Source organism: Lissotriton helveticus, chromosome 5_1, assembly GCF_964261635.1.
Source record: "Lissotriton helveticus chromosome 5_1, aLisHel1.1, whole genome shotgun sequence".
Classification (NCBI taxonomy): Eukaryota; Metazoa; Chordata; class Amphibia; order Caudata; family Salamandridae; genus Lissotriton; species Lissotriton helveticus.
In genome coordinates this window covers 1,851,231,045-1,851,255,339 of record NC_136065.1, presented here as the reverse complement: position 1 = coordinate 1,851,255,339, position 24,295 = coordinate 1,851,231,045, and the positions used below count along the sequence as shown (strand labels likewise).

At 43.4% G+C, this 24,295-nt stretch overlaps 1 protein-coding gene across 2 annotated transcripts in view; it reads left to right on the top strand.

The window, feature by feature from the left end:
- The window catches only part of LOC144753845 (uncharacterized), a 353,072-nt gene that overhangs the window by 193,031 nt on the left and 135,746 nt on the right, over window positions 1–24,295 (top strand). For both annotated transcript variants that reach the window (XM_078641400.1, XM_078641399.1), the window contains exon 2: window positions 9,889–10,012. In XM_078641400.1, coding sequence (XP_078497526.1) covers window positions 9,917–10,012 — 96 coding nt within the window. In that variant the 5' untranslated portion in view covers window positions 9,889–9,916. The remainder of the gene's footprint in view (window positions 1–9,888; window positions 10,013–24,295) is intronic.

Genomic DNA, 24,295 nt, shown 5'->3' with positions numbered 1-24,295 from the left:
TCAAGATACCTGAGCCTCACTATATACAGTAACTCCAAGCACAGCACATCTGTGCGTAGGGCACTCAGCAGAGCGCAACCTCACAAATTGCCATAAAAATGCAGACTCACATGTAAGCACCCATTCACACCACAGGGATGTCACAAGGCAGTTCCCCCAAACACACAATTCCACACAAAATGTCACATGAAGTAAGACTATAGGGGTGCAGCTGCATCAATGTTTCATATCTTATTTTACAAGACAACCTTCATATGCACCAATTGGACACAAATCCCTCATAGGCCTCATAGACTTCCACCCCTGGCCACTGCTGCTTCATCCAGTGCATTTGTGACCCTCTGCCCCTTTGTTGCCTCCCACCCGCCTCGTTCCCATGACGCCGCAGTCAGGGCCAGACTGGGAACCAAAACCGGCCCTGGCAAAGTGCTCGGCTGGCCCCCCTCCCTCGAGAGTTGTGGGTGCCGCCGAGCTCTCTGCCAGGGCCGGTTTTCGGCCGATTTTGTTACAGGGCTGATTTTGCAGCTATGCTGCAAAAACGGCCCTGTAACAAAAACGGCCCCCAGGGGCCCCCAACCGGCCCCACCCATGCGGCGTATCGGGGGATTGCCCGGTGCCCGCTATGGCCAGTCCGGCCCTGGTTGGAGTAAGCACTTGCTTCTGCTTGCGGTTACTCTGGCACACTGCATGACTGGCTCAGCAAACTCGCTAGCACCATGCCTCTTTTCCCCCACACCTCTGGCTCCTGTACAGAAGCTCAATTTGTTTCAGCCCAAGTGCATACCCATTACCTACTGCCACATGTTGCCCCACCCCTCTGCCCACCCATGTGCACCCACTTGTCACTCACCTCTGTTTGTTCTTGTTTCAGTACGCTGCATGTCTTTCACTGCACACCCGCCTTACTTCCTCCAGGACCAGGGACACCAAGAACAGTCCGCTCAGTAGGGGATCCAGAGACATGAAGGCGTTGGTGGTTGAAGGGTCCCTGTAGCGTGAGGCCCAAAGGATGTTCTTGGCTAACTCTGATCCTTCATCCTTCTTGTAACCTGTAGCTAAACAACTATTTGTATAACATCACAGGCCTTTGTTACAAGTACAAGCCCCAGCCACGCTTTTTAAAAGAACTCAGCAGCCACAACATGTCCAAACAGCGCTTGCCCTTGGACTCTCCCACCAGGACTCGTCATGCTTTCCCACAGGCCACAGACCCACCCAATGTTGTAAAATTGAATTCAAAGTCAGAGAAAACAAATTGTGACCTGAATTTCCTCAGATGAACACCAACCATTTCCACCAGAAGTTGTCCTTTGAGTCCTATAATACAATCCTGAGCGTAACAACCGAACCTGTTACAAAGAGTAATTTAGCAAAACGAGGCTTGGCCTCGACGAAACTTAACTTGACATCTCTCTTTTTTGGTGAAGCCTATGCTCCAGCCAATGCCTGCTTGTTGGCATCATCAAGATAAAACGATCACTTTGTTTATAGTTCTGCAACTACCTTTCGCTGTATTCTGACTCTCACAGTAGAAGCCTGACTAATGCAATTTGCAATGGATGGTATTTGAACTTTGAAAGTGTCATATACCACAAGATTATAATTAGAGGGTTTCAGATTGTTCTTTGCCTGCTACACTTTAGTATGTAATTGTATTATTGTACATTGCTGTTAACCTCAAGTCATTGATAAGGCCAATCTCTGCCATTCGTATAACTCCCTGAAGCCCTCTGTCATTTGAGTCTAGTTTGAGCTATATAAAACAAAATAAATAAATAACATAATAAATAAATCCTTCTGCAGTGCCATCTGATGGCCAACCATTTATCTACTCAACACATAACCTCACAGTTTGCATCACGCTGCCTGTGTTTTCAGACCACTGTCTAACCATAGCTGCACTGGTATTGTAGTAATAGACCTCCTCCTTTTGCATGTCACTGCTGTTAGGTCTCCCATCATATTGAACTTCAACCCTGTCTGGTACGCAAGGTTCTTTAGGCTACTGTTTTAAGATAAATATATGGCTGCATTATACATTGGACGAAGGATCTATCTATCTCTCTATCTATCTATGACACAATTGCTTAACTGTATTGATTTCATTTCAAGACTGCATTACCATTATGTATTTTAACCTTTTAATGCGACTGTGTAAGGTTGCTTAAAGAGCCTGGCGCTCACGGTATGACCCTGTGGCAAGGCTTGCCTATAGGACTGTGGTTAAGGCCTATCATCGGGATATCCTCCTGGAGAAAAAAAGCTATTTCGCAAGGAGGATAGAGGCCGCTTCTAACTCCTGTAAGGAGATTTTTACAATCGTCAGGGAATTCACGGCCCCCCGCTCTAACGCGACTCAGGCTGTTCCTTCGGAGTCCTGGGCTTCTGATCTTGCAAATTTCTTTACCAACAAGATAAAATTGATCCAAGACTCCTTCCCTCTGATAGCGACTGCAGTTTCGGCCAGCCCCGAAGACGGATCAGCTTTAATGGCCCCTTTGGGTCCAGCTATGGCCGTTTTTCCACCGATCTCAGTTCCTGTTTCATTGGCACTTATGGGCAATCTCAAATCTGGGTCGCCTCTTGACCCATGCCCGGCCAAATTCTTGGCAAAAATGGCGGAAGTTATAAATCTGCTGGCGAACCCACTCTTGAACCTCTCTCTGAGTCAGGGAGTGGTCCCGCAGGCCTGGAAGCAGGCAATAGTCATTCCTTTGCTTAAGAAGCCTGGTCTTGATCCGGAAGCTCTGGCCAACTACAGGCCTATTTCTCTCCTCCCTGCGCTTACGAAAATTTTGGAGAAGCATGTGCACACGGTGCTCTCTAATTTTTTAGAATCCCATAACATACTGCACGCTACTCAATCTGGCTTCCGCCCCAATCTAAGCACCGAGACGGCGCTCTTGGAGGTGTCTGAAGCCATAAAAGAGGTACTTGACTCCGGGGGCAAAGCCATGCTTGTCATGCTGGATCTGTCGGCGGCCTTTGACACCGTCCCCCACGAGGGTCTTCTCGCCAGACTCTATGAGATCAGTATGAGGGGGACGGTGCTCAGCTGGTTTAGATCATTTCTGGCTGGTCGTCGACAAACGGTCTGGGCCTCCCCTAACTCGGCCGTGATGCCGCCTCTGGGAGTCGGAGTTCCGCAGGGCTCTGTGTTGAGCCCGACTCTTTTTAACATCTTTATGACCCCTTTGGTGGCATTGGCGGAGTCTTTTGGGGCCCAGATCGTATCTTATGCCGATGACACCCAGCTCCTCTTTTCGTGTAAGAAGGGAGGAGATTTTGATGGAGAGAGTATCCGGGAGTGCCTTGGGGCTGTTTTTAAATGGTTCCAGCTGAACAGCCTCAAGTGCAACTCAGATAAATCTGAGGTACTCTTCATCGGCTGTCCATCGGATCCGGATTGGCAGGTATGGTGGCCTGCGAATATGTTCCCTCCGTCCTGTTCGTCCTAGCTGGCTATGAACTTGGGAGTCAAGATGGACAAGGGTCTGACGTTGAGATCTCAGATCCTTGGTTTAACGGGAACATGTTTTGGTCTTCTCAAGATGCTCCGAAAGTTTCTGCCTCTACTCTCGGAGGAGCATAGGAAGATGACAGTGCAGGCCTTGATTGGCTCAAGATTGGATTATTCCAACGTCCTCTATTTGGGCCTGCCGGAATATCTACTGCAGCGGCTGCAGGTGGTCCAGAACGCGGCCGCGAGGGCCATTTATGGCCTTAATAGGCGAGCCAGTGCCGCTGGCCTCTTGCAGTCGCTCCACTGGTTGCCTATCCGGAAGTGGATTGCCTTCAAGGCCCTGACTTTGGCCTACAAAGCTCTTCATGCTGTGGGAGCGCAGTATCTCCAAAGGAGACTTGCTTTCTACCACCCGGCTCGATCTTTAAGATCTGAATCTCTGTTTCTTGCGGTGGTCCCGCGAGTAAAAAGGGCTCGCATTGGTGGCCGCTCCTTTGGGTTGCTGGCGCCACAGTTGTGGAACACTCTGCCTTTGGCGTTACGTGGTGCCACAAATTTGCTGACTTTTAGAAAGGGCCTTAAAACCTGGCTGTTTGCCCTCTAGGCTTCTTTCCCTGTTTTTCTGTGTTTTTTTATCTGTTTTTATATTACTGTGTTGTGTTATTCTGCTACAGGTTCTCAATAAAAGCGCTGGGACACTCTTTTTGAGTAGCCGTGCGCTATACAAGACAATATATAACATAACATAACATAACTGCTGCACCTTTAACCCTTTGCGTGCTGGTGACGGAACCACTCCATCACCAGCCACGGACGCGCTGTGCTAATGACAGAGTGGTTCCGTCACGGCCCGGCCGCCGCGCCTGCACGGCATCAATTCCGCGCCTGCGCTGAGCGTTCTATTGAGCGGGCGGGGCTGTGACGGAACCACTCCGTCACAAGCACACCCGCCCGTGGCTCGTGACGGAGTGGTTCCGTCACGAGCATGGCGGCGCCGCGCGGCCCCATTTACCCCCCAGCGGCACGGCGGAATTACCGCCGCGGCCAAGAGGTTAAAGAACATTTGCAACAACTATCTAGAGTTAGAATATTGCTGTCCATAAATAATCTCCTCTCAGAACTCTCCTCTTTTAAATACTGCTATGGACAGATAAGTACCTTGCTATTTTATGTATTGTATTTTAGAAAAGTAAAATGTATAAAAGGTATTTTCATTTTGGGTTCGCTTCTAATTTATAGAAGCATGATAGTTTACAACTATAGGGAATAGTGTTATTTGTTTTTGTTGCTAGTGTGTTGTGAATATGAGGGACGTTTTTTCTGTACCCGAGTACAGACTACTGGAACCAAACTGGAACCAAAGGTGAGTACGGAGATTATTTTTGGTTCTTCCCAAGGAAGAGTAGGGGGTCCTTTGTGAGGGTTTTAGAGTCAATGGGAGAAGTTTACTCAGGATCCATGGGTGTTGGAGACAGTCCAAGGTTATGAGATAGAATTTTTAAGTTTGCCAAAACAAAGGAGGGAGCCAAGAGAGTTGCCAAGCGAGGAATTAAAGAAAGTAGTGAATCTAGAGATAGAGTCTATGCTACAAAAGAAAGCAATTATACGCTTGGAGAAGACAGCAAGGTACTTTGTAAGTACAATTTTCTTGGTAAAGAAGAAAGACCAGTGATGGAGACCGGTGATTATTCTCACGGAATTGAACAAGTATTTAACATACACACATTTCATGATTGAAGGGATCCACTGAGAGATTTGTAGTTAAAAAAATTACTTGTTAGTGAAATTGGATTTAAAGGATCCATATTTCTAAATTCCCATGGGAAAAGAAAGTCAGACGTATTTAAAGTTCTGTTGGAGAGGTCGGTTGTATCAGTTCCAGTGTCTCCCTATCAGACTTTCTTCGGCATCATAGTGTTTTACCAAGGTCATGAGAGTAGTGATGGGCTATATTTACGGGAGAGAGGAATACGATTGATTGTATACATGGACGACATCTTAATAATGTCCCAAGACATGAACAAGTTGAAGAAAGATTTGGAACAGGTAAAGAGCAAGCTGGAGCAATTTGAATTGATTGTAAATAGGGAAAAGTCTATATTGGTACTGAGCTAAAGTTTGGAGTTTTTAGGATTCTTAATAGATACAGGAAGGTTGTTTCTGAAAATTCCAGGGAGGTAGGTGAAGATGGTAAGGGAAGGTTTTGAGAATGGATTTTCTAACTTTAAAAGATCTGGCTTGGATAATTGGATTATTATCTTCTTCCATCTAAGCAATTTTTCCAGTTCTAGTGCATTACCATGAATTACCAACGGTAAGGGGAAGCAGTGAGGAATTGCTTTTGATACAGGGAAAAGATAGTTCTAATTGCAGAGGCAAAGGAGGAATTGCTTTGGTGGTTGGACAATATGCAGGCATGGAATGATGAAGTCATTTTTGGTTGCGCCACGAGTTTCGTTTTAGAGACAGATGCAAACAAAAGAGGTTGGGGAGCTCATTTGGGAGCGTTGGAGACAGGTGGAATGTGGTCACAGGTGGAAAGGAAGAAGCATATACATTGTTTATAGTTAAGAGCAGGATTGTATGCTTTGAAGAGTTTCAAAGAAATATTGAAGTCAATGTGTCAGCACTAGTATACATTAACAAGTTGGGAGGAAGCAGATCCAGTGGTTTGGCAGAACTGGTGAAGGATTTTGTGAGTTTTTGCTAAGAGCACAGGATTACTGTAAGAGCAGAATATTTACCGGGAGTAATGAATGCATCAGCAGATTTGAATTCTCATCATTTGACAGATTTCAGCGATTGGCAGTTGAATCACCGCTGTTTTGGCATGATCAACGGTTTCTGAGGACTGTTAGAGGGGGATCTTTTTGCAAGCAGATTGACCTACCAGCTGCCAATGTACTACAGTTGAATACCGTATCCAGAGGCGAGTGCAGTGGATGCTATTCAGAAAATTTGGAAGGCGAGGAAAGTTTATGTTTTTCCTCTTTTTGCAATGTTTCAGAGTATTACTGAAGTTGAAAGAAGAGAGGTGTCAAATAGTGTTGGTGACACCGTATTAGATATCTCAGGTATGGTTTCTGACTGTGATGGAGTTGTCTTGTACAATACCTTATTTGGTTCCAGTAGGAAAAGGTCTTTTGAGAAATGGGGAATGCCAGAACCATCCGTTGTTTCAGGGTTCAACCTTTTGTTTGGAAGGTGTCAGGAGACCTGGATGTTGGCAGAGGCTTTCGAGCTGGGCTGCAGAGTTATTGGAAGAATCCTAGGGCCCGATGTAGGTAAATCTTTTTTACCACTTCTTAAATACCGATTCATACTGAATCGGTATTTAAGAAGTGGTAAAAAAGAGGAGGGGAGATGTAGGTATTTCAGATTCGGTAAATACCGATTTCAGCAAGGGTGCAGGGGGTGTCACTTTGACACCCTCTAGCACCCCAATACAGGCATGTGTGCCATGTGGCACACAGACATGCCCTAAGGGCATGTCTGTGTGTCACATGGCACAGGTGTGCATGCACAGATGTGCATGCACACCTGAATTCGGTATTTTACCACCCAATAGGATTGGGTGGTAAAATACAGAATTCTGAAGGCCTGTGGCACTCTGACATATGCCAGCTACATCTGCATTTACAGAATCGGTATTTTACCGAGTCTGTATTTACCGATTCAGTAATTTTACCGAATCGGTAAATACAGAATCGGTAAAATACCGATTCTGTAAATGCATGCCCTACATCTGAAAACCCTAATACCGGTCGGAAACGGTCAAAATCGGCTGTTTCCGACCGGTATTAGGGCTCCAGCATCTGGCCCTTAGACTCCAGGGACAAGGAAAATATATAGAGGAATTTGGAGAATCTGGAATAGTTGGCTCATAGAGAGGAATTTGGCTCCAGTGGAGGTTTCTATCGTGGATGTGATACATTTTTAGTGAAACAATATGATAAGGGTTTTAAATACAGGACTTTGAATTGTTATAGGTCAGCAGTGCCGGCTGGACATGCTGAAGTTGATGGTAGGTCAGTAGGTATGAATATGATGGTTTGTAGGATAATGAAGAGTATGAGGTTGAAGAGACCTCCAAGGGCACAATATGCAGTTTTGTGGGATGTGAATCTGGTCTTACGATTGTTTCAAGAGTAGCCTACAAACAGGTATTTAGACATGAAAAAGCTTACAGGAAAGTTATCTACTCTTTTATGTTTAATATCATGTAGAAGATCTTCTGATAAGGCCTTGGAGATAAGTAGTAGGATTTATAGTCCAGGAGGAATACATTTTGAAATATGAAGGATAGCAAAGTCCATGTCAGAGTCAGTCTTTTACCCTAGATTTTTACAGAATCCTAAATTGTGTGTTGTGGATTGTTTGCATGAGTATGAGGGGGAATATTGGAACATAGGAATCATGGAGAAAAGCAATTACTGATTTCATATGTTAAACCTCATAGGGCGGTGAGTTCTGCAACTATAGCTAGATGGGTGAAAGTTATTATGATTCAGGCAGGTGTTGATGTGAACATGTTTAAACCGCATTCTCTTGGAGGTGCTATGGCAAGTAAATAATATTTGTCTGGAGGATGTTTGGAAGAAATACTTAAGGCAGGTCATTGGTCAAATGCTGGGACTTTCACAAAGCATTATTTTAGACCAGTAGAGCATGTGTCAAAGGTGGTGATGCACGCATCACCAGGTGCATAATGGGAGGTTCCGGTCTTGAAATAAAATGGCAATTCTCTAAATGAAATGAGAAGAGAATCAAGATTTCATTTAAGACAAGGAGGCCAACATTATCTCTCCCGCCCCATCCCAGATATTGGAGAATTATATTTAAAAAAAAGAGAAGGAAAAAGAGAGGAATAAAGGCATAAATGGAAGAAGGAGTAGTGGGAGGTATATTGTATATTTGGAGGGAAAGTTTTGATGTTTCATAGGAGTTTGTAAAATATTAATGCTTTTTGTGTTTGTTTAGTATAGTATAATGAATGTTTTATGCTATTGGGCAGCGGTTTTAGACTTCTGTAGAATAAACCTATGGTAATTGAAGGTTCTTTTTTTGATAGAAAATCCATGGAGAAGAGGACGAATAACAGCGAATCGCTAGAAAAGCAAAGGGAGAAAAGAAGGATGTTTATTAGACGCATTTAAAGAGGAGGAGAGTTCTGAGAGGAGATTGTTCATGGACAGTAATGTTCTAACTCTAGATTGTTGTTGCTAAAGGGACTACAGAATGGCATTAAAAGGTTAAAATGCATAATGTTAGCCCTGTCTCTTTAATGAAATCTTGATTTTCTTGTGATTTGGTTTGGAGAACCTCCATTTTCATGGACAATATAGTGCAATTTTTGTCAAAAATGATCACTGATGGCTGGATACATGTGAGAGTTTAAAGATATTCACTTGGGATAAATGTACACAATGATTATAAATGTGGGAATAATTTCAGAGTCAGTGGACATATGGCACAAATCCAACTCTCCTGGACCAGCAATAAATGTCCTCTCTCTAATGGATAATGAATCATACTGCCTCTTTTGAATTCTTAACATCAACAATGAAGTGATGGACTGCTTGAATCAGCGATACATTGAACTATGATAATGTATCAGAGTATTGTATAATGAAATATATGTCTTTAAAGCTGCATTAATAGAAAGTAAAGCCATGAATGAACAATCTGATTTAGTAGCTTAGATCTGATCTGTACCAGAATTAGGGAATGACATTTTTTCATAAGTCCTACTTTTCTAAAAAATGCTGCTAATCCCAAGCTTCTGTAGTGAAGTTTATTGTTTTTATTTCTTATATAATACTTTGTTTTGGCGGGTCCATGGGTCACAATTTGTCCCCAGTCATGATTCCCAGTTGCAGATTGGATGGAGCCATGTACAATATTCTGCATTTTGCTTGAGATGAGAAAGGCCTCTTTCCTGAAATATGTCTTGAAAAATAAAACATTTGTTTGAATTCCATGCTTTTGACTTACATTTCAGGCTTCCATTGCCGGGAATTGAATATAGCATAGCTGAAAGGTGAACAACTTACATTTAGCACAATGTCAAGCAGGAGAGGAAAGGCTATTTTCCTATTCTTTGCTTCTAAAATGTAAAACATGGCCTGAAATATTTCACATTTGACATGCTAGACTGAAAATGAAGGTTTCCTGACAAACAGTCTTCAGTTTTTGAGTATATTCCAGTTTTATCTCAGAATTTTAAATTTAGATTGATTTTAGGATTTTGGATTGATTTTACACATTCTAGAAATCTAGAAAAACTAGTTTCTGCTCCCCAGCCCCTCACTTTGTGAAATAAATTACTGATTTGTTTTCTTTTTTCTTTACTGCATAATTTTTATTGTTTCTTAAGGCATATCATTAGTAAATATTGCTTAATAAAGACCCATTTTTAATTCTAGTTTGAATGATGGAAAGAGAAATAGAGACATGGTGAAAATTAGCATGGAAAACCAAGCATTCAACAAGAGGCTTCAAGAAGGCAAAGGTTACTATGACCACAAGAAGTGGGAAGAGGAATGGCAGGTATGAAATATTTTCAGTTCTGCAGGTAAAAGGAGTGTTTAGTTTTGGTTTATTAAAACAACGAGGGCAGTTCGAATTGTAAAATAATTTGGATTGAATTAATCAAATCCGGTTAATTGGATTTAGAAATCACTTTGCATGATCAATGTTTACATATGCCATGTGAAGTTCAGGTGACATGTATGATATTCTGAGGATCCAATGCCTTGGAGCAGTCAAATAAGCTGTGCATTGCTGGATGGATTTCCTAGAACTGGGAAAAAAGGATGACTTTACTAGGATGTTAAGAGAGAGGCACAAATTACGATAGACCAGCGAATAAATCGAGGAAGACAACTAACTGAGGCCAGCTTACATTCAAAAACATATTGTATTTTTTGAGATTCCTGCACTCTGCAATTAAGGTGTTTGTGAGTATTTATTTTAGTCCACTATCAGGACGTCATAAAGTAGCTCATTAATGACAGCGGTCTTTGTTCTGTGCTGGCGCTCTGAATTCCAGACCCATACTTTGGTACATTTGGGGACCAAGAGACATTACAAAGCTGAGCCTTAGTCTGAAAACTTTGGACACAGCCACATTTTTATTGAAAGTGCGGCAAACTATATTAAAATGCGAAGACTAATTTGTCAATAACCATTTACGTATATTGATTGGTAAATGTTTCCCCTTCGATTCCATGTGCCAAAAGTCATATAAGAAAGTCTGAAAAAAGAAACTTGGTTGCATTTACCCCCAAGTTTCCTATTCCCAATGTATCGCAGTGAATTGGGGTTGAAGGATGTAAAAGGGGAAAAAGAAAGGGAAGAAGAGGTGATCAATCCACCCAGCTTTGTGATGCTGAATTTTTCCGTTCAGTAAACCTTTTTGCCCCACCTAGAGCACCACTTCTCAATGTACAAATAAAACTTAAATCTTAACTTTTAAACCTCAATTTGCTATTACTCCTCCTTTCTTCATGAAGTTTCTATCTTTAACCAAAGGTTTCTTCTCTCGATGAATAGATCACATTGTACGCTATTTTTGGTACTCCTACTTTAACAATGTATGGTTAAAGATCGTTTGCCTTTGCTGATCTACTCAAACTCTTTTAGCATATAAAATCTTTCTGTCTCAGACACTTTGGACAAAATCCTAAACTTACTACTTTTGGTATTCACAGAAGGCATTTAGTAGTAGTAAAGTTAGGATTTTGTCTTTAGTTAGGATTTTTTCTTAAAACCAAAACTTTAGACAAACTTAAGTTTAAACTAAGACAAAATCCTAACTTAAGACGAAATCCTAACTTAAGACAAAATTCTAACTTTACTACTACTAAATGCCTTCTGTGATACTACTACTAAATGCCTTCTGTGAATATCAAAAGTAGTAAGTTTAGGATTTTGTCTCGGATTAATTCTGTGAATCGGCCCCTTTGTCTCTGTAGCCTGGCTACTCCTTGATATAAGTCCTGGGTTGTAGCACTTTTCAGATTGTTTCTTCCTTCTGTTTTGAAAACATTGAGTGGCTGTTCGTTTCAAATGCTCTTGCCATTTAGCAGTTGTAAGGGCAACTCTGAGTTTTCCTTAACTGGTAGACATCAAGATCTGTTTCATGGGCCTGACCATCTGAGTTTGATGTGTATTTCTCTGTTACATCAAGAATTTTGGTTGACTAGAACACTCGGTGCTCTATGCACAGTTGTAGTACCTGCAAAATATTCCCTCAACAGCAAGCAATGCCATACTACAGTGGGTCTGGTTTATACATTTTTTTGGGTGTAGTGCTCTCCATTTCATGCCTTAATTTGACACCGTTTTTCAAAGAATAATATAGGATAACCTAACATAGCTACCAAGCAACATGTAACACATCAGCCCAATTTATGCCTAAGAGCATAGACACAGCAGTGTAGACTACAGTGCCAGCATGCTTTGCCCACAACGCTCAGAAAACAAGTGCATTGGGGTCACCACCAAAGCAAGAGCTAGCCAGCCCTAAAATGAGTCCCATTTCCCTTTGATACTAGCTATCCCATCCCGGAGTTGGTGTACTCAAGAGAGATGGTAGTGTTTTTTCATTTATTTTTTTGCAACTATGCATTCGCATTTCGGGCATTCAAATTCCATAGTAAGCCTTTTGGGGTTAGGTCAAATAAAATCTTTATAAAAAAACATGAATGTTCTTAGCTTGCACTCAAAAATCTTTTCAAATACCACACATGTAACCAATCCATAATAAAAATGTTGATGTTCTACTAAATTAATAGGTGCTGCAGCCATGTGTTTTCTGCTTATTGAAACACCCCAGAACTAACTGCAATATATGCCGTATTCCAAACATGATATGTGGACTTGCTGGGCACACGACTGGGACACACTCCCTCCAAAAATGAAATGTCCAGTGCACATTCTATCCTTCAAATGTGGAAATGAAATTATTCATTTCAATATAAGTTGTTGTCAACAAAACATTTAAATCCATTAGGCAAATGCTTTTGGAATAGACGATCAAAGTGTATTCCATTTTCTTTAGTGCACTGATTTGTTACCTCATAACAACATCATTTACACTCCGTGCTTCACTCCCATGCATTTCGGGCCCTGCATTGCCCTTCTTAAGAGAAAATGGAACTTCAAGAAATTAATTAGCATCAACATTAAAAAAAAAAGAACCTAAACATCTTAGACCATACTTTATGAGCCTGAGTGACTTGAAACAAAACTAACTAAAACCAACACAAAAAATCTTCTGTCTTCCAACAATCACGTGAAAAATAACCAGAATGTCATTCAAACCAGAATTCAAGCATTGACCAGGGGTTATATGGTACCATCACCCGAACACAACCAACAAATGTACTATATTCATTGAATACTTTGTGAGAAGGAATTAAACCGAAAAAATAAAAATAAAGTACCAGCTAACGTTGGAAAGTGCAAGTGAACCTGTGCATAAAAACAAGTTAAACTACATTTTTGAAATTCAGTGTTGAAATGCAGACAAACAAAACAGCTTCTCACAAAAATAGCCCTTAAAGAAACCGTGCCTACACACTCGCAGTTAACAAGGTGACCGTAACTGAAAAAACGCTGGCATGATTGCGTGAACAAATGCAAACAATCTTAACAGCCAGATAACCATGCATGCAGATAAAAACGGACTGAAGCGAAACCAACACCACTGGGAACGAAAAAAGAAAAGCTCGCCTAAGTGGTCGACACAGTCCTTTTTCATTGCCAAACCAACTTCACGATAGCCACTTTCATACAAGTTACAAACCCTATTACAAGCGTCTCAAATCATGTGACTTCTCATAAACCAGTGAAACTGCAGATCATATGATTCTGCATGTATCCATGATGACTCAAACTTATTCCGTGCCGTATTGAAGGAACAGAAGATTAAACCGCTGCCTCATTCTAACAAAAGTCTAATTATTCATTGGAACTCAATCAAGTCCTTATGAACACACAACAAAATGGTCAACTGCATCTTAGAAACCTTCATCAAAATAATCTTACCAAAAACCTGCGCCATGATAAATAACCTAGTTTCATAATGATTGGAACCATAGGGTGAAAAATAATAACCTTTTACTTGGGCAAACCTAAAAATTGTAATGGTAGTCAAATTGGTGACCAAGTGCACCATTGAACAAAATAGATTAAAAAAAGAGCACGTAGGAACTTTCTGGTGGTGGTGCCAAAGCTTAATATACAATAATGAATATATAATTAAAAACAAATCCACAAACTGCCATACAGCTGGCGCTAATAAATCAATTGTTGACAATACCACATATACAGTGAATACATAAAATAGTTGTGAAAAGCAGTGTAAACAACATGACATTTCAAGTCTATAATTAGGACTAAAAGGCTACTCTGTGTTGAGCAATTAAATTTCAGCCTCGGTATTATGACCTCTAGAATTTGAAATAGTGAGTTGCTTATGTTGTGCTTTAATTTTTACAATGCATAGCGACACTTATGTTTTTAGATTATGCCGGATGTTGCTTTTGTTTTCAGTGATTCCAACCTTGATTTTGCGAGAAGTTTCACCCACATACAGTTATCCACATGGACATATCAAAGCATAGATACGATTGCTGGTTTCACAACTAGATGCATGTCTCAGTGTAGTCTTATTTCTCCCTATGTTGTTGGTCAACAGTGGTACTTAATGTTAATTTCCACATTTTAAAGTACCTTTTCCTTCTTTGATCTGCAACTTCATTCTTACATTCTTCAAAACTTCTTTCAAATTTTTGGATCACTGATAGGTGAACAAAGGCAATAAGGCATCTCAATATATAAGAACCTAAAGTCTTTCTCACTTAGTAAAATTTTCCACCATTTCAAATTTATATTCCTGATTTGATTGGAATTAGTGGAAAAGTTGGATACAAGAGTAATTCTCGTATGTGGATGTTTCTTTTGTGGTGTTAACAATGACTCAGTTTTAAAATTTTAGTCGTGAAATGTAATCTTGGATGACGATTATAGGGTATCCCCGCATGATGAATGTTTTAGCATTATATGTAAAGAGTCTTCAAAAGATTGATGTTCCGCTGTTATGCGTTTAACTCTCATAAATTGAGGCCATGGAAGGTGTTTTTTCAATGACATTGGGTGCAAACTAGAAAAGGCTCAGCAGTTCTTCGTATCAGTAGGTTTCTGGTACAACCCTGTTTCTAAGAATCATCTTTATTTTTATACTTTCACATCAACAAAAGTGATTTTTTCTTTGTCATTTGTGTGTGTAAAATGAACTTGCACATTCTTCATATTCAATTTAGCTATTTTCTCTTGCAATTTAGAGAAAGATGTAATTGATGTATGTTAAATATAATTTACGGCGATTGTTCCATGATGCGTCATTTCAAATGGGGCCTGATTCAAACATAGCCATAAAAATATTCTTGTAGCTGGGGGCCCCCATGAATCATATTTATGTTCCCCTTTTTTGAAGAACACTTCTACTATTCCATTCAAAGTAACGGCAGTATGAACAGAAGTGCAAAACCTCAATCAAAACACCTTATTGACTTGTATGTCTTCATGCCACAAGAATGCTTATTCCATTCATTATGTTACATAAAGCATTACCATCTATGGTGCATAGCCAAATATCTTGCTCATTCTCATTAAACGTTATTGCTGATAGCATTTTGAGAAAAGATGTAGGGCCTGACTCACAAAAGTTAAACTTACCTTTTTGTGTATGTCTATATTTTTTGCTATTCACAAGTGATTTATGAGTAGTATCTTTACGAGTTCGATGTCTCTGTACATAAAAAAAACATAAACATACACAAAAGTGTATATTTACCTTTGTGAATCAGGTCCATAGTGTCTTGTACGTACTATGCATAGACTGAGTTATACGCTGAAAAAAGTAATAAAGATAATTTCCCAGTGGTGCATAAATGAAGCCACATGCTGCCCTTTTTTTTAGTACTCCTTGTGTTTCTGAACTGAGTGATTCTGGTTGCATACCATTTATCAGTAAATTGTTTGCTGGACTTACAAAGTGTTGGTTTTAACGAGACCCTCAAACCTCTTGGAATCCATTTAGCTTTGTGGTATTGGATCAAAGGTGTTGTATGTAGCCATTGATTACCTTCTCTTTGCACGCGGACACGCGCTGACAGACTGCAGCGGTGATTAGTATTTATTATGTAAGACTCGGTGAGTTCCTCTGCCCAGCATTAATAGTAGCAGACCGCTAGCCTCCTGCAGTAACGCTTTTTTTAAAATTGATTCGCTCATTTGCACATTACTCTGTTTTTTAAAATACATTTTTACTCACTCTGCCTTCTTCCTTCTTTTTCCGCCTGGGGCTCTCCCGATTGTTGTGGAGGGTGCAGGCTGACACAGGCAGACAGTCTTTTCTTAGTGGCAGTTGGGGTCGGAGCATCGTGATTAGCGCCGTGCTTGCAGCCTATATCTCCCAAAGGCTAGCCCGTTTGCACCTGGCCGGGGCCGGCCGGGGCCAGGGGCCACGAATTATGCCCATTTTCCTTTTCGTTACTCCTCAACTGAGCCATCAATCGGGATACTAGGAGTATCTTAGACAAACTAGGGATTTTGTCCGCAAGAACACCACCTGTAGTACCACTACCTTTCCTTCTTTTCACACGCCACCGACAAGTCCGAGGGAGGCTCTCCCCAATACTCCCACCCCTCTGACCAGAACTAGCCAAGACAACCTGTCCATTTGGTACCTTAACACTCGCTCGATAGTTAAGCACCAATTAGAGATTTTCTATCTTCTAGACACCATTAAGCAGGACATACTACTTTTATCAGAAACCTGGCTAACAGCTAAATCCAACCCGAACATTCTGGCTGCAATCCTGGACAACTACTATGCCCTCCAGGCCAACAGGCTTGAGAGTAAGGTGGGGGGGGGGGGGTGCGGCCATAATCTCCTAGTCACACAAATTCACTTCTCTAACCACATCAATAATTCCCTCTGTTGACAGCCTCCTTTTTAAGTTTGAATGTAATGGCTCCTCCTTTACCTGTGCGTTATTCTACAGGCCCCCTGCCCACATGCCCAACTTCCCACAATTATTTGATAATCTGATTGCTGAATTGGTGATTAACCATGCTAGAATCCTGATCATTGGCGATTTCAACTACTGGCCACATGACTCGTGTGAAAGCCCTTGCTCGGCAGACTTCTCTGATGTGCTGAAAGTAATGAACTTCTCCCAGTACATCAAAGTACCTACCCACATAAAAGGACATATCCTGGATCAGGCCTGGACTTCCAATCTTGATATCACTGACCTACAAATCACTCCCTGCACATGGTCTGATCACCACTTTATTTCTTTTTCCATTTCCAATACCCCTGCCACTAAAGCTCCTCCACCAGATTCCTCCATGGTCAGGAACTTACCCGGGTAGACATTACAAGTCTCTGCACCTTTTTAGCCACCTCCACGCCTTCTACCTCTCAGCCCACGGCCCACCCGGCTTCGCCGCATACTTTGGCAGAAAACATCAATGCCTGGTTGGCTTTGGGGAGAGATAGCCTGGCTCCCCTGAAAAAGGTTAATAACAAGAGGCCCCATGACGCTTAGCGTTGGTTCACACACGACGTCAAAGATAAGAAACTTGCCTTGCGTCAAACTGAGCGCAAGTGGAGACAGGATTACTGCTCCATCAAAAAATCCATCTTTATATCAGACCTTAAAGACTATAAAAGTGCCATTCTCACAGCCAAATCTGATTATTTCTCCCTGAAAATCCTGGAATCCACTAACAAACCTAAAGACATCTTCTCCATCGTGGATGAACTCGTGAAACCTGACTGTGTCACTGTTAAACCCTCCCCATCACAAACCCTCTGTGATTCCCTTAACGCTTACTTCATTGACGAAATTATCAATATCAAAACTAGTATCCCCAAGGCCACCTCACTCCCGATCCTGGTTACGTTTATCGTAATCCTCTTCACTTTGACCTTTTCCCTCTGATTACTCTGGAGGTTTTCTTTTCCCTTCTTATAAAGGTTCGCTCAGGCTCTCCGAGGGACAGCTGCCCTCCTCACATTGCCCAGGAGGTATTTCTCCATATTCTTGAACCTCCCTATCGCTCCTCAACATCTCCCTCACCACGGGCATTGTCCCCAACCTCTTCAAGACAGCAGAAGTTGCACCTATCCTCAAAAAAGCAGGCGCTGACCCCGTGTGCTTAGCAACTTCCGCCCAATATCGCTTCTACCCTTCCTGGGTAAAGTCTTGGAGGCTCATGTTGCAAACTGCCTGAGCACATTTGTGGAACACTCCCATTACTTAGACCCTCACCAAGCGGGCTTCAGGCCCGAACATTCCACTGAGTCTATTGCTCTGGCCGTCCACAATGAACTCAGAAAGGGGGCTGACCAGAACATCACGCAGGCACTAGTGCTCCTGGATTTGTCGGCAGCTTTCGACACCATCAACCACAATTTGCTGGTTGACCGGGTTGAGAGTGCCGGCATCTGCCCCCCTCCGTTAGGATGGATCACCTCCTTTCTTAACGATTGCCATCAAGCGGTTTGTCTCTCCAACTTTTCTTCGGAGAAAAAAAGACTGACCTGCGGGGTCCCCCAGGGCTCTTCTCTCTCCCCCATTCTTTTTATTCTGTATATTTTCCCCCTGATTTTAAATCTCCAAAAGAGAGAAGTAGCTACTCTTAATTATGCTGATGACCTCCAGCATATTTTTAACATTGACTCATCACCCTCCTCTATGAAGAACTTTCAATTAACCATGAATTTCATCAGCAATTGAATGAACCTAAACCAGTTAAAGCTTAACCCCGACAAGACAGAGCTGGTCCGCACAGGGTCCTCAGCTTATCCGTGGAACTCTAACTTCAGGCCCCACTCCTTGGGATGCCCGCCTTCTCCAGTCAGCATGGTCAAGAGCCTAGGTGTTACCATTAGTAGTGATCTCACCATGAAGGCCCAGATTAACTAAGTGGTTTCCGTCTGAAAATAAGCAGATTCCTATCCTTTGAGGCTCTTATTCAAGTCACTGTGGCCCTAGTAATGTCGCGTATAGATTACGCCAATTCGCGGTATGCTTGAATCCCTGCATAGCAATCACACCGGTTACAAATGGTACAGAATCAAGCCACCAGGCTTGTCTATGGCCATCCGAAATTCCACCACGCAAAACCCCTGCTTAAGAGTCTGCACTGGCTCCCAGAGACCCAGCGCAGCCTCTTCAAACTTGGCTGCCTGATCCACAGTGCCTTGTCCTCTGACGGACCTGTTTTTATCGCTACCAGAATACATCACTACGCCCCCTCTCGTGTCCTATGCTCTTCCAGTCTGAATCTATTGACCCCTTGTTCATTTAAACGGAAAAAACACGGTGGTCTAAGATTCTCATCCCTGGCACCCCATTTCTGGAACACCGTTCCCCCGGGATTGCGCCAAGTTTCCTCCTATCCTCAGTTTAGGAAATCCGTTAAAACATGGCTTTTTTCTCAAGCCTATAACTAGTTACCACCAGCCGCATCTGTCAGTGCCTCTCTGCTCAAGCACCAAGAAACCGCTGGTGAACGTGCGCTCAACAAATCATTTTATCATATCATCAAATATTCTAATTCTCAAATGTTGTTTCTGGCACCATTAATGGTTAAGATCACCTATTTAGATTCTACAACTAATGCATAGGTGGCAGATGCCTGTTCAGGTGTATAAGCTAAAGTGGCTGCTCGTTTTTCTGTAGATTTAGCTATGTCATCAAAAGACAGCTTGTACTTGAAACGTTGGTGCACACGGAAAAGTAGAAAAAATGAAAGTCTTTCAAAAACATGGAGGCTCTTAGCTTGCATTCAAAAACTATGTTTAAGTTTAAGGTGATAGCTTGTAAGCAATCCATAATATAAATGTTGATCTACAAAATGTATTGTTCTGCAGCAATGTGTTCTCTGCTTAAAAGCACCCCAGTGGAAACTGCAACAAATGCTGTGTATCAAACTTGATAAGTGGACTTGCTGCGCACATGACTGGGACACATTCCCTCCAAAAATTAAATGCCCTGTCCAAGATATCCGTGAAAGCTCGACTCCATTGAAAGAGCAAGTCAGAAGGGAAAAGTGAACGTTCTGAAACTGTAACTCTTTTAAAAGCACTTGGTTTGATTTTTGTATGTTTATTTAACGTGTTACAAGTAAACAGTGTACCCAGAACATTAGGTGATGGAGTTTATCCCTCTGTATAATTAGCCCTTTTTTGATGCTTTGGAAATTTTTCATTTAAGCCTTCATTAGTTGTTTCCACAAATGGTTTCCAGAACCAATGGTTTGTCCCTGGTGATCCTAAATGTACCCAACTTACACTGGGTTTGAGGATTTCCATAGAGGATGCTGAGAAAGCAGTCAAGCTGCATGTTTTTGATGAAAAAATTGAAAAATGTGCTATGCAAGAACTATGCAAAAAAATTGTATTTCTCTAAGAATAGCATCAACAAAATGTTTGCTGCCAACATCACCCTCTTCCTGGTTTTCAGGAAGAAGCAGAGTTCTAAAAATACATTTTTACCTCACATTTTGCAACATTCTATATGCAGTTCGTGGTGAAATCTCTGAAACCTGGAAAGATATTCATTTCTGAAAACTAAACAAAATTCTGAATTCAGCAAGGGTTGTTTTTTGATACTGCATAAGGTTGTTAACAAAGAAACGAACTATTAATATCTAAAACTATGCTATCTCTATTTCACTTTTTTCTTGCAGGCAACTAGCTTAACTCCACTCATGTTTGAAGCAGAGATAATTCTTATACCTGAACCTGGCAAAGACTTATCCAATTGTGCTTACATTAGTCCCTCAGAATTACGCCCCTCCCTTATTAATGTTCTAGGAGAATTCGAACAATTGTCAGGTTTTAAATCAGTAAAGAAAAATCCAATATCCTCAACCTAACCACACATGGCAGATCTCTATCCCCTCTAAACCCTGACACTTTTTTGTTGGGCTAAAACCTCTTTTAGATAATTGAGCCTCTCATCAAGAGCCACCTTGAGGGTTGGATCAGGGCCAACTGGCTAGAGCTTCATAAAAATAAATACACACATTCATATGATGGGGCAGTGGGGGGGAGTGACCCCCATCTCCAACAAGATCCTAAAACGTCCTACAAACAAGAGAGACTTGGCTTGCCCTAAACATTTGGAATATTACTGGGAAGCCCACCTCTGGTTACTCTCCGAATAAGCAAAAACACTGGTTTCACATGGTCTGAGCTGTAGCCTGTCGCCAACTATGGGACTGGCTCCCCCGATGAAATAACGTCTATGCCTCTCCTCCTATTAAAACAGTCCTTGACATATGGGACCAAACAAAATAGCTATCAAAAAAGATATTTTCCCTTTCCCCTTCTCCAATACTCCCCTTTTCAGGAATCCTGACTTCTCACATGCTCCAATCCCCACAGCATTCCCTAAATGGGCGAGGATAGAGTGTAGAACCCTGCAGGACCTCTTCTAAGGGAAAGATTTTAAGTCTTTTAAACAGTGTAAGTACGATTTGTGTATCACAGAAAAAACACGGCTCCATTACTGCCAGATCAGACACTGGGCTTTCCATCCATTAAACCATGTGACTTATACATGTATTTGATTGAACAAATGGTCTGGAATCTAGGACATATTTTGTCCTCCAAGAGTCAAGCCTTTTGTTAATCACCCTTATCAAATGTGTTAGATGACGGACTTGGGAAGTGAAATAGAACTCAAGGGCTGGGATCAGTTGTGGAGGGACATACCTAAATCTCTCATAATTATCCCGCAGAGAGAATCTGCATACAGGGATCTACCAGTAGTATCTAACCCTGAGCAGACTACACTGCATGTACCCCTGCATCCTGGCTTTATGCTGGTGATGCAACCAAGAACCAGGCATCTTCCTACATGTGTGGTGGTATTGTATTGTGCAATCATCAATGTGTTTTGGAAGGAGATACTGGGGCATATAAAGGGAACCTTAGGCTAACCCTTCCCATCTGAGCCTGGCGTTTTTTTCCTGGTACTCAGTCCAAGGTCCATAAGTGGCATGACGATTTTCAACGGGGTGCCCTTCCAACATATGTTCAAGGGTAGATAAAGAGTTGATTGCCATTTACTGGAAAAAATAAAACCTCCCACCCAGCTCTCTATAGTTTTATAGGATGTGGCAAGTTCTGACTATGGAACACATAACACGCAACATAGCTCACCCCAAAAAGAAAGTTGATCACATGGGGGAGCCATTTTTAGACTACATATCCCGGTTACAACACCATAATAATGTCTGCATAAATTAAGCACTGCAATCAGGTTCCTTCTTCATGTAGGTTATTGTCAAACCATACACTTTAACATCCATATGCATAAAGCCCCATGTCTCTGACAATCTTTATGTTATGTTATGTTATTTGGATTTATATCGCGCACGGCTACTCATGGTGCGATGTCTTTAGGGGAGCAGGAGACTAGCTGATGAAAAGATATGTTTTAAGATTTAGCTTGAATGCTGACAGGTCTTCAATACTGCATAGAGCCAGGGGAAGAACATTCCACGCTGCCGCCGCCCTCCGAGTAAGAGACATGCCTCCCAACCTCTGGAACTGAAATCGGTGAACCATTGCGAGCCGATGGGATGCCGATCTCAACAGTCTTGAGGGCATGTAGAAGGTAAACCGCTTTTGCTGATAAGGTGGGCCTATGCTGGGAAGGGCACGGTGGGCTAGTACCAGCGATTTGAACTTTACCCGTTCTGCTACAGGAAACCAGTGAAGGGAGCGCAAGTGGTGCTGCACGCTATGTCTGATGGAAATGCCCAGCAGAAGTCTGGCTGCTAAATTCTGGACTACCTGCAGCTTTTTAATTAGGTAGCCAGGGATGCCAATGTAAAGTGCATTGGCATAGTACAGCCGTGACAGGATAAGGGCACAAGTGACCGTTTCTCTAACTGCTTGAGGCAGGAGAGGAAAGAATCTTCTTAAAGTCTTGAGAAGTCCAAAGCAGGTACCCGCAAGCTTCGTGATGTGAAAAGAGAAAGAAAGACTATCATCGAACCAAACCCCCAAGTTCTTTGCCGGCTTCTTTTCAGAGGAGGGCAGGGGAAACTCAGGTGGCCACAGAGCTTCCTGGAATGTGGGAGGGAATTTTCCGAACAGCAAAATCTCTGATTTTTCCTCGTTGCATTTTACTTGAGTCCCCGCAAGCCACCTGAAAATGGAAGAGAGATAGTGATGGACTGCGGCAACTGAATTGTCATCACTGTCCCAGGTAAAGAGCAGCTGTGTGTAATCGGCGTAGGCCATCACCTTAGCTCCCAAACTCTCAGCCAGATAGACCAGGGGGGTCACATAAATGTTAAAAAGAAGGGGACTGAGGGAGAACCCCTGAGGGATTCCAGTCGTCACATCCTGATGAAGAGAGGCAGATGGAGGGGGCGTGGCTTGGACGCCGATGTAGTCAGCAGCAGGACTCCGGAACTCCTCCGTAACTGCCCCTTGCAACCTCACATCCTGACCCCCATCACCGGACCCCTGGCCCCCACCTGGCATCGAAGGGTCTGGGGAGCATAGGGGGCGAACACTGGAGGAGCTAGCTGGCCCCGAGACCCCCGAAACCGACCGTTCCTTCCCCCGGGGTGACTGGTGCGCTGCTGGCGCAAAATGGCGGCTGCTGTCTCGGCCCGGACTGCCTGACGCAGGCGGACGGCCGAAGGAAGGAGGCTCGCTGGAGTGGCGGACCCGGCGGCACCTGGTGCGGAGCGCCCTGCGCACGATCCGAGGTGGGAAGAGCGGGCTGACGAGGGGGATTGACGGCGCCCTGGAGTGAAGAATTCGCGGGCCGCCTGACCCCAAGATGGCGGCGCCTGCGTGAGTGCCCCGGGCCCCGGACTTCTGGCCATATTCATTGGGGGCCTGCAGTTTTCCTCCCCCTCCCCTCGTGGAGGGGTCTCCCGGTCACTGAGGCGGGAGCAACAGCGGACCCTGGGCCGAGAGGGGTGCGACGGTGGAGAGCTGCTTGAGACGGAGGGCCTATCACGAGGTGTCATTGTGGGGCCCGGGGGATGCCCTCACGGGAGGCCTGAGGGTGGTTGTCACGGTCCACCCCCCTGAGTTCACTAGTGTCCCAGGGCCGACGGTGCCGGCACTACCTGCTCGGCTGGGTACCCCCGGGCGGGAGAGGACCCGGGGGGCCTCCTCTTGTTCCCCACTCTTGGCGGGCCCCACGCTGGACTTGTGGTGAGTGGCCCGGACCTCCGGGGGGCTGCCCCTTGAGGCGAAATACACCTACTGCTATGCGCGAGCCGGATTCCCCGCTTTCTTGCCGTTTACTGAGGCGGAAGGCCCTGGAGCCCTCCCTGAGGAACCTGGTTGGGAAGTCCTCTCTGCGCGGACTTTGCCCCTGCATTCACTGTCGGGGAAGTGGAAGTGCGCTTGGCCACGGGAGACGAGGGGAAGCGGACCTGGTGCCGGGGGCTCCCCTGTAGAAGCGACCGAGGACTGACGGGCCCAGTGCACTGAACCTGAGTGAAGGGGCTTGTGGCGAACTTCGGAAACTCTCCGCAAGATGGTCCTGGGGGCCCGAAAAAAGGGATTTGAGGTGCTGAGGCTTGATGACCCGGGTCACACGATGCCGGAGGGCAAGGAGGCATCTGGTTCTGGGGGCACGGCCCCGCCACGGGACCCCTCCCTGAGTGACATTATGCAGGCCATTGTGGCGTCGCGGGAGGCCCTGGAGAAGCGAAGGGACACTATTGGCACTGACTTGTCCCTTTTGAGGGATGACCATAGGA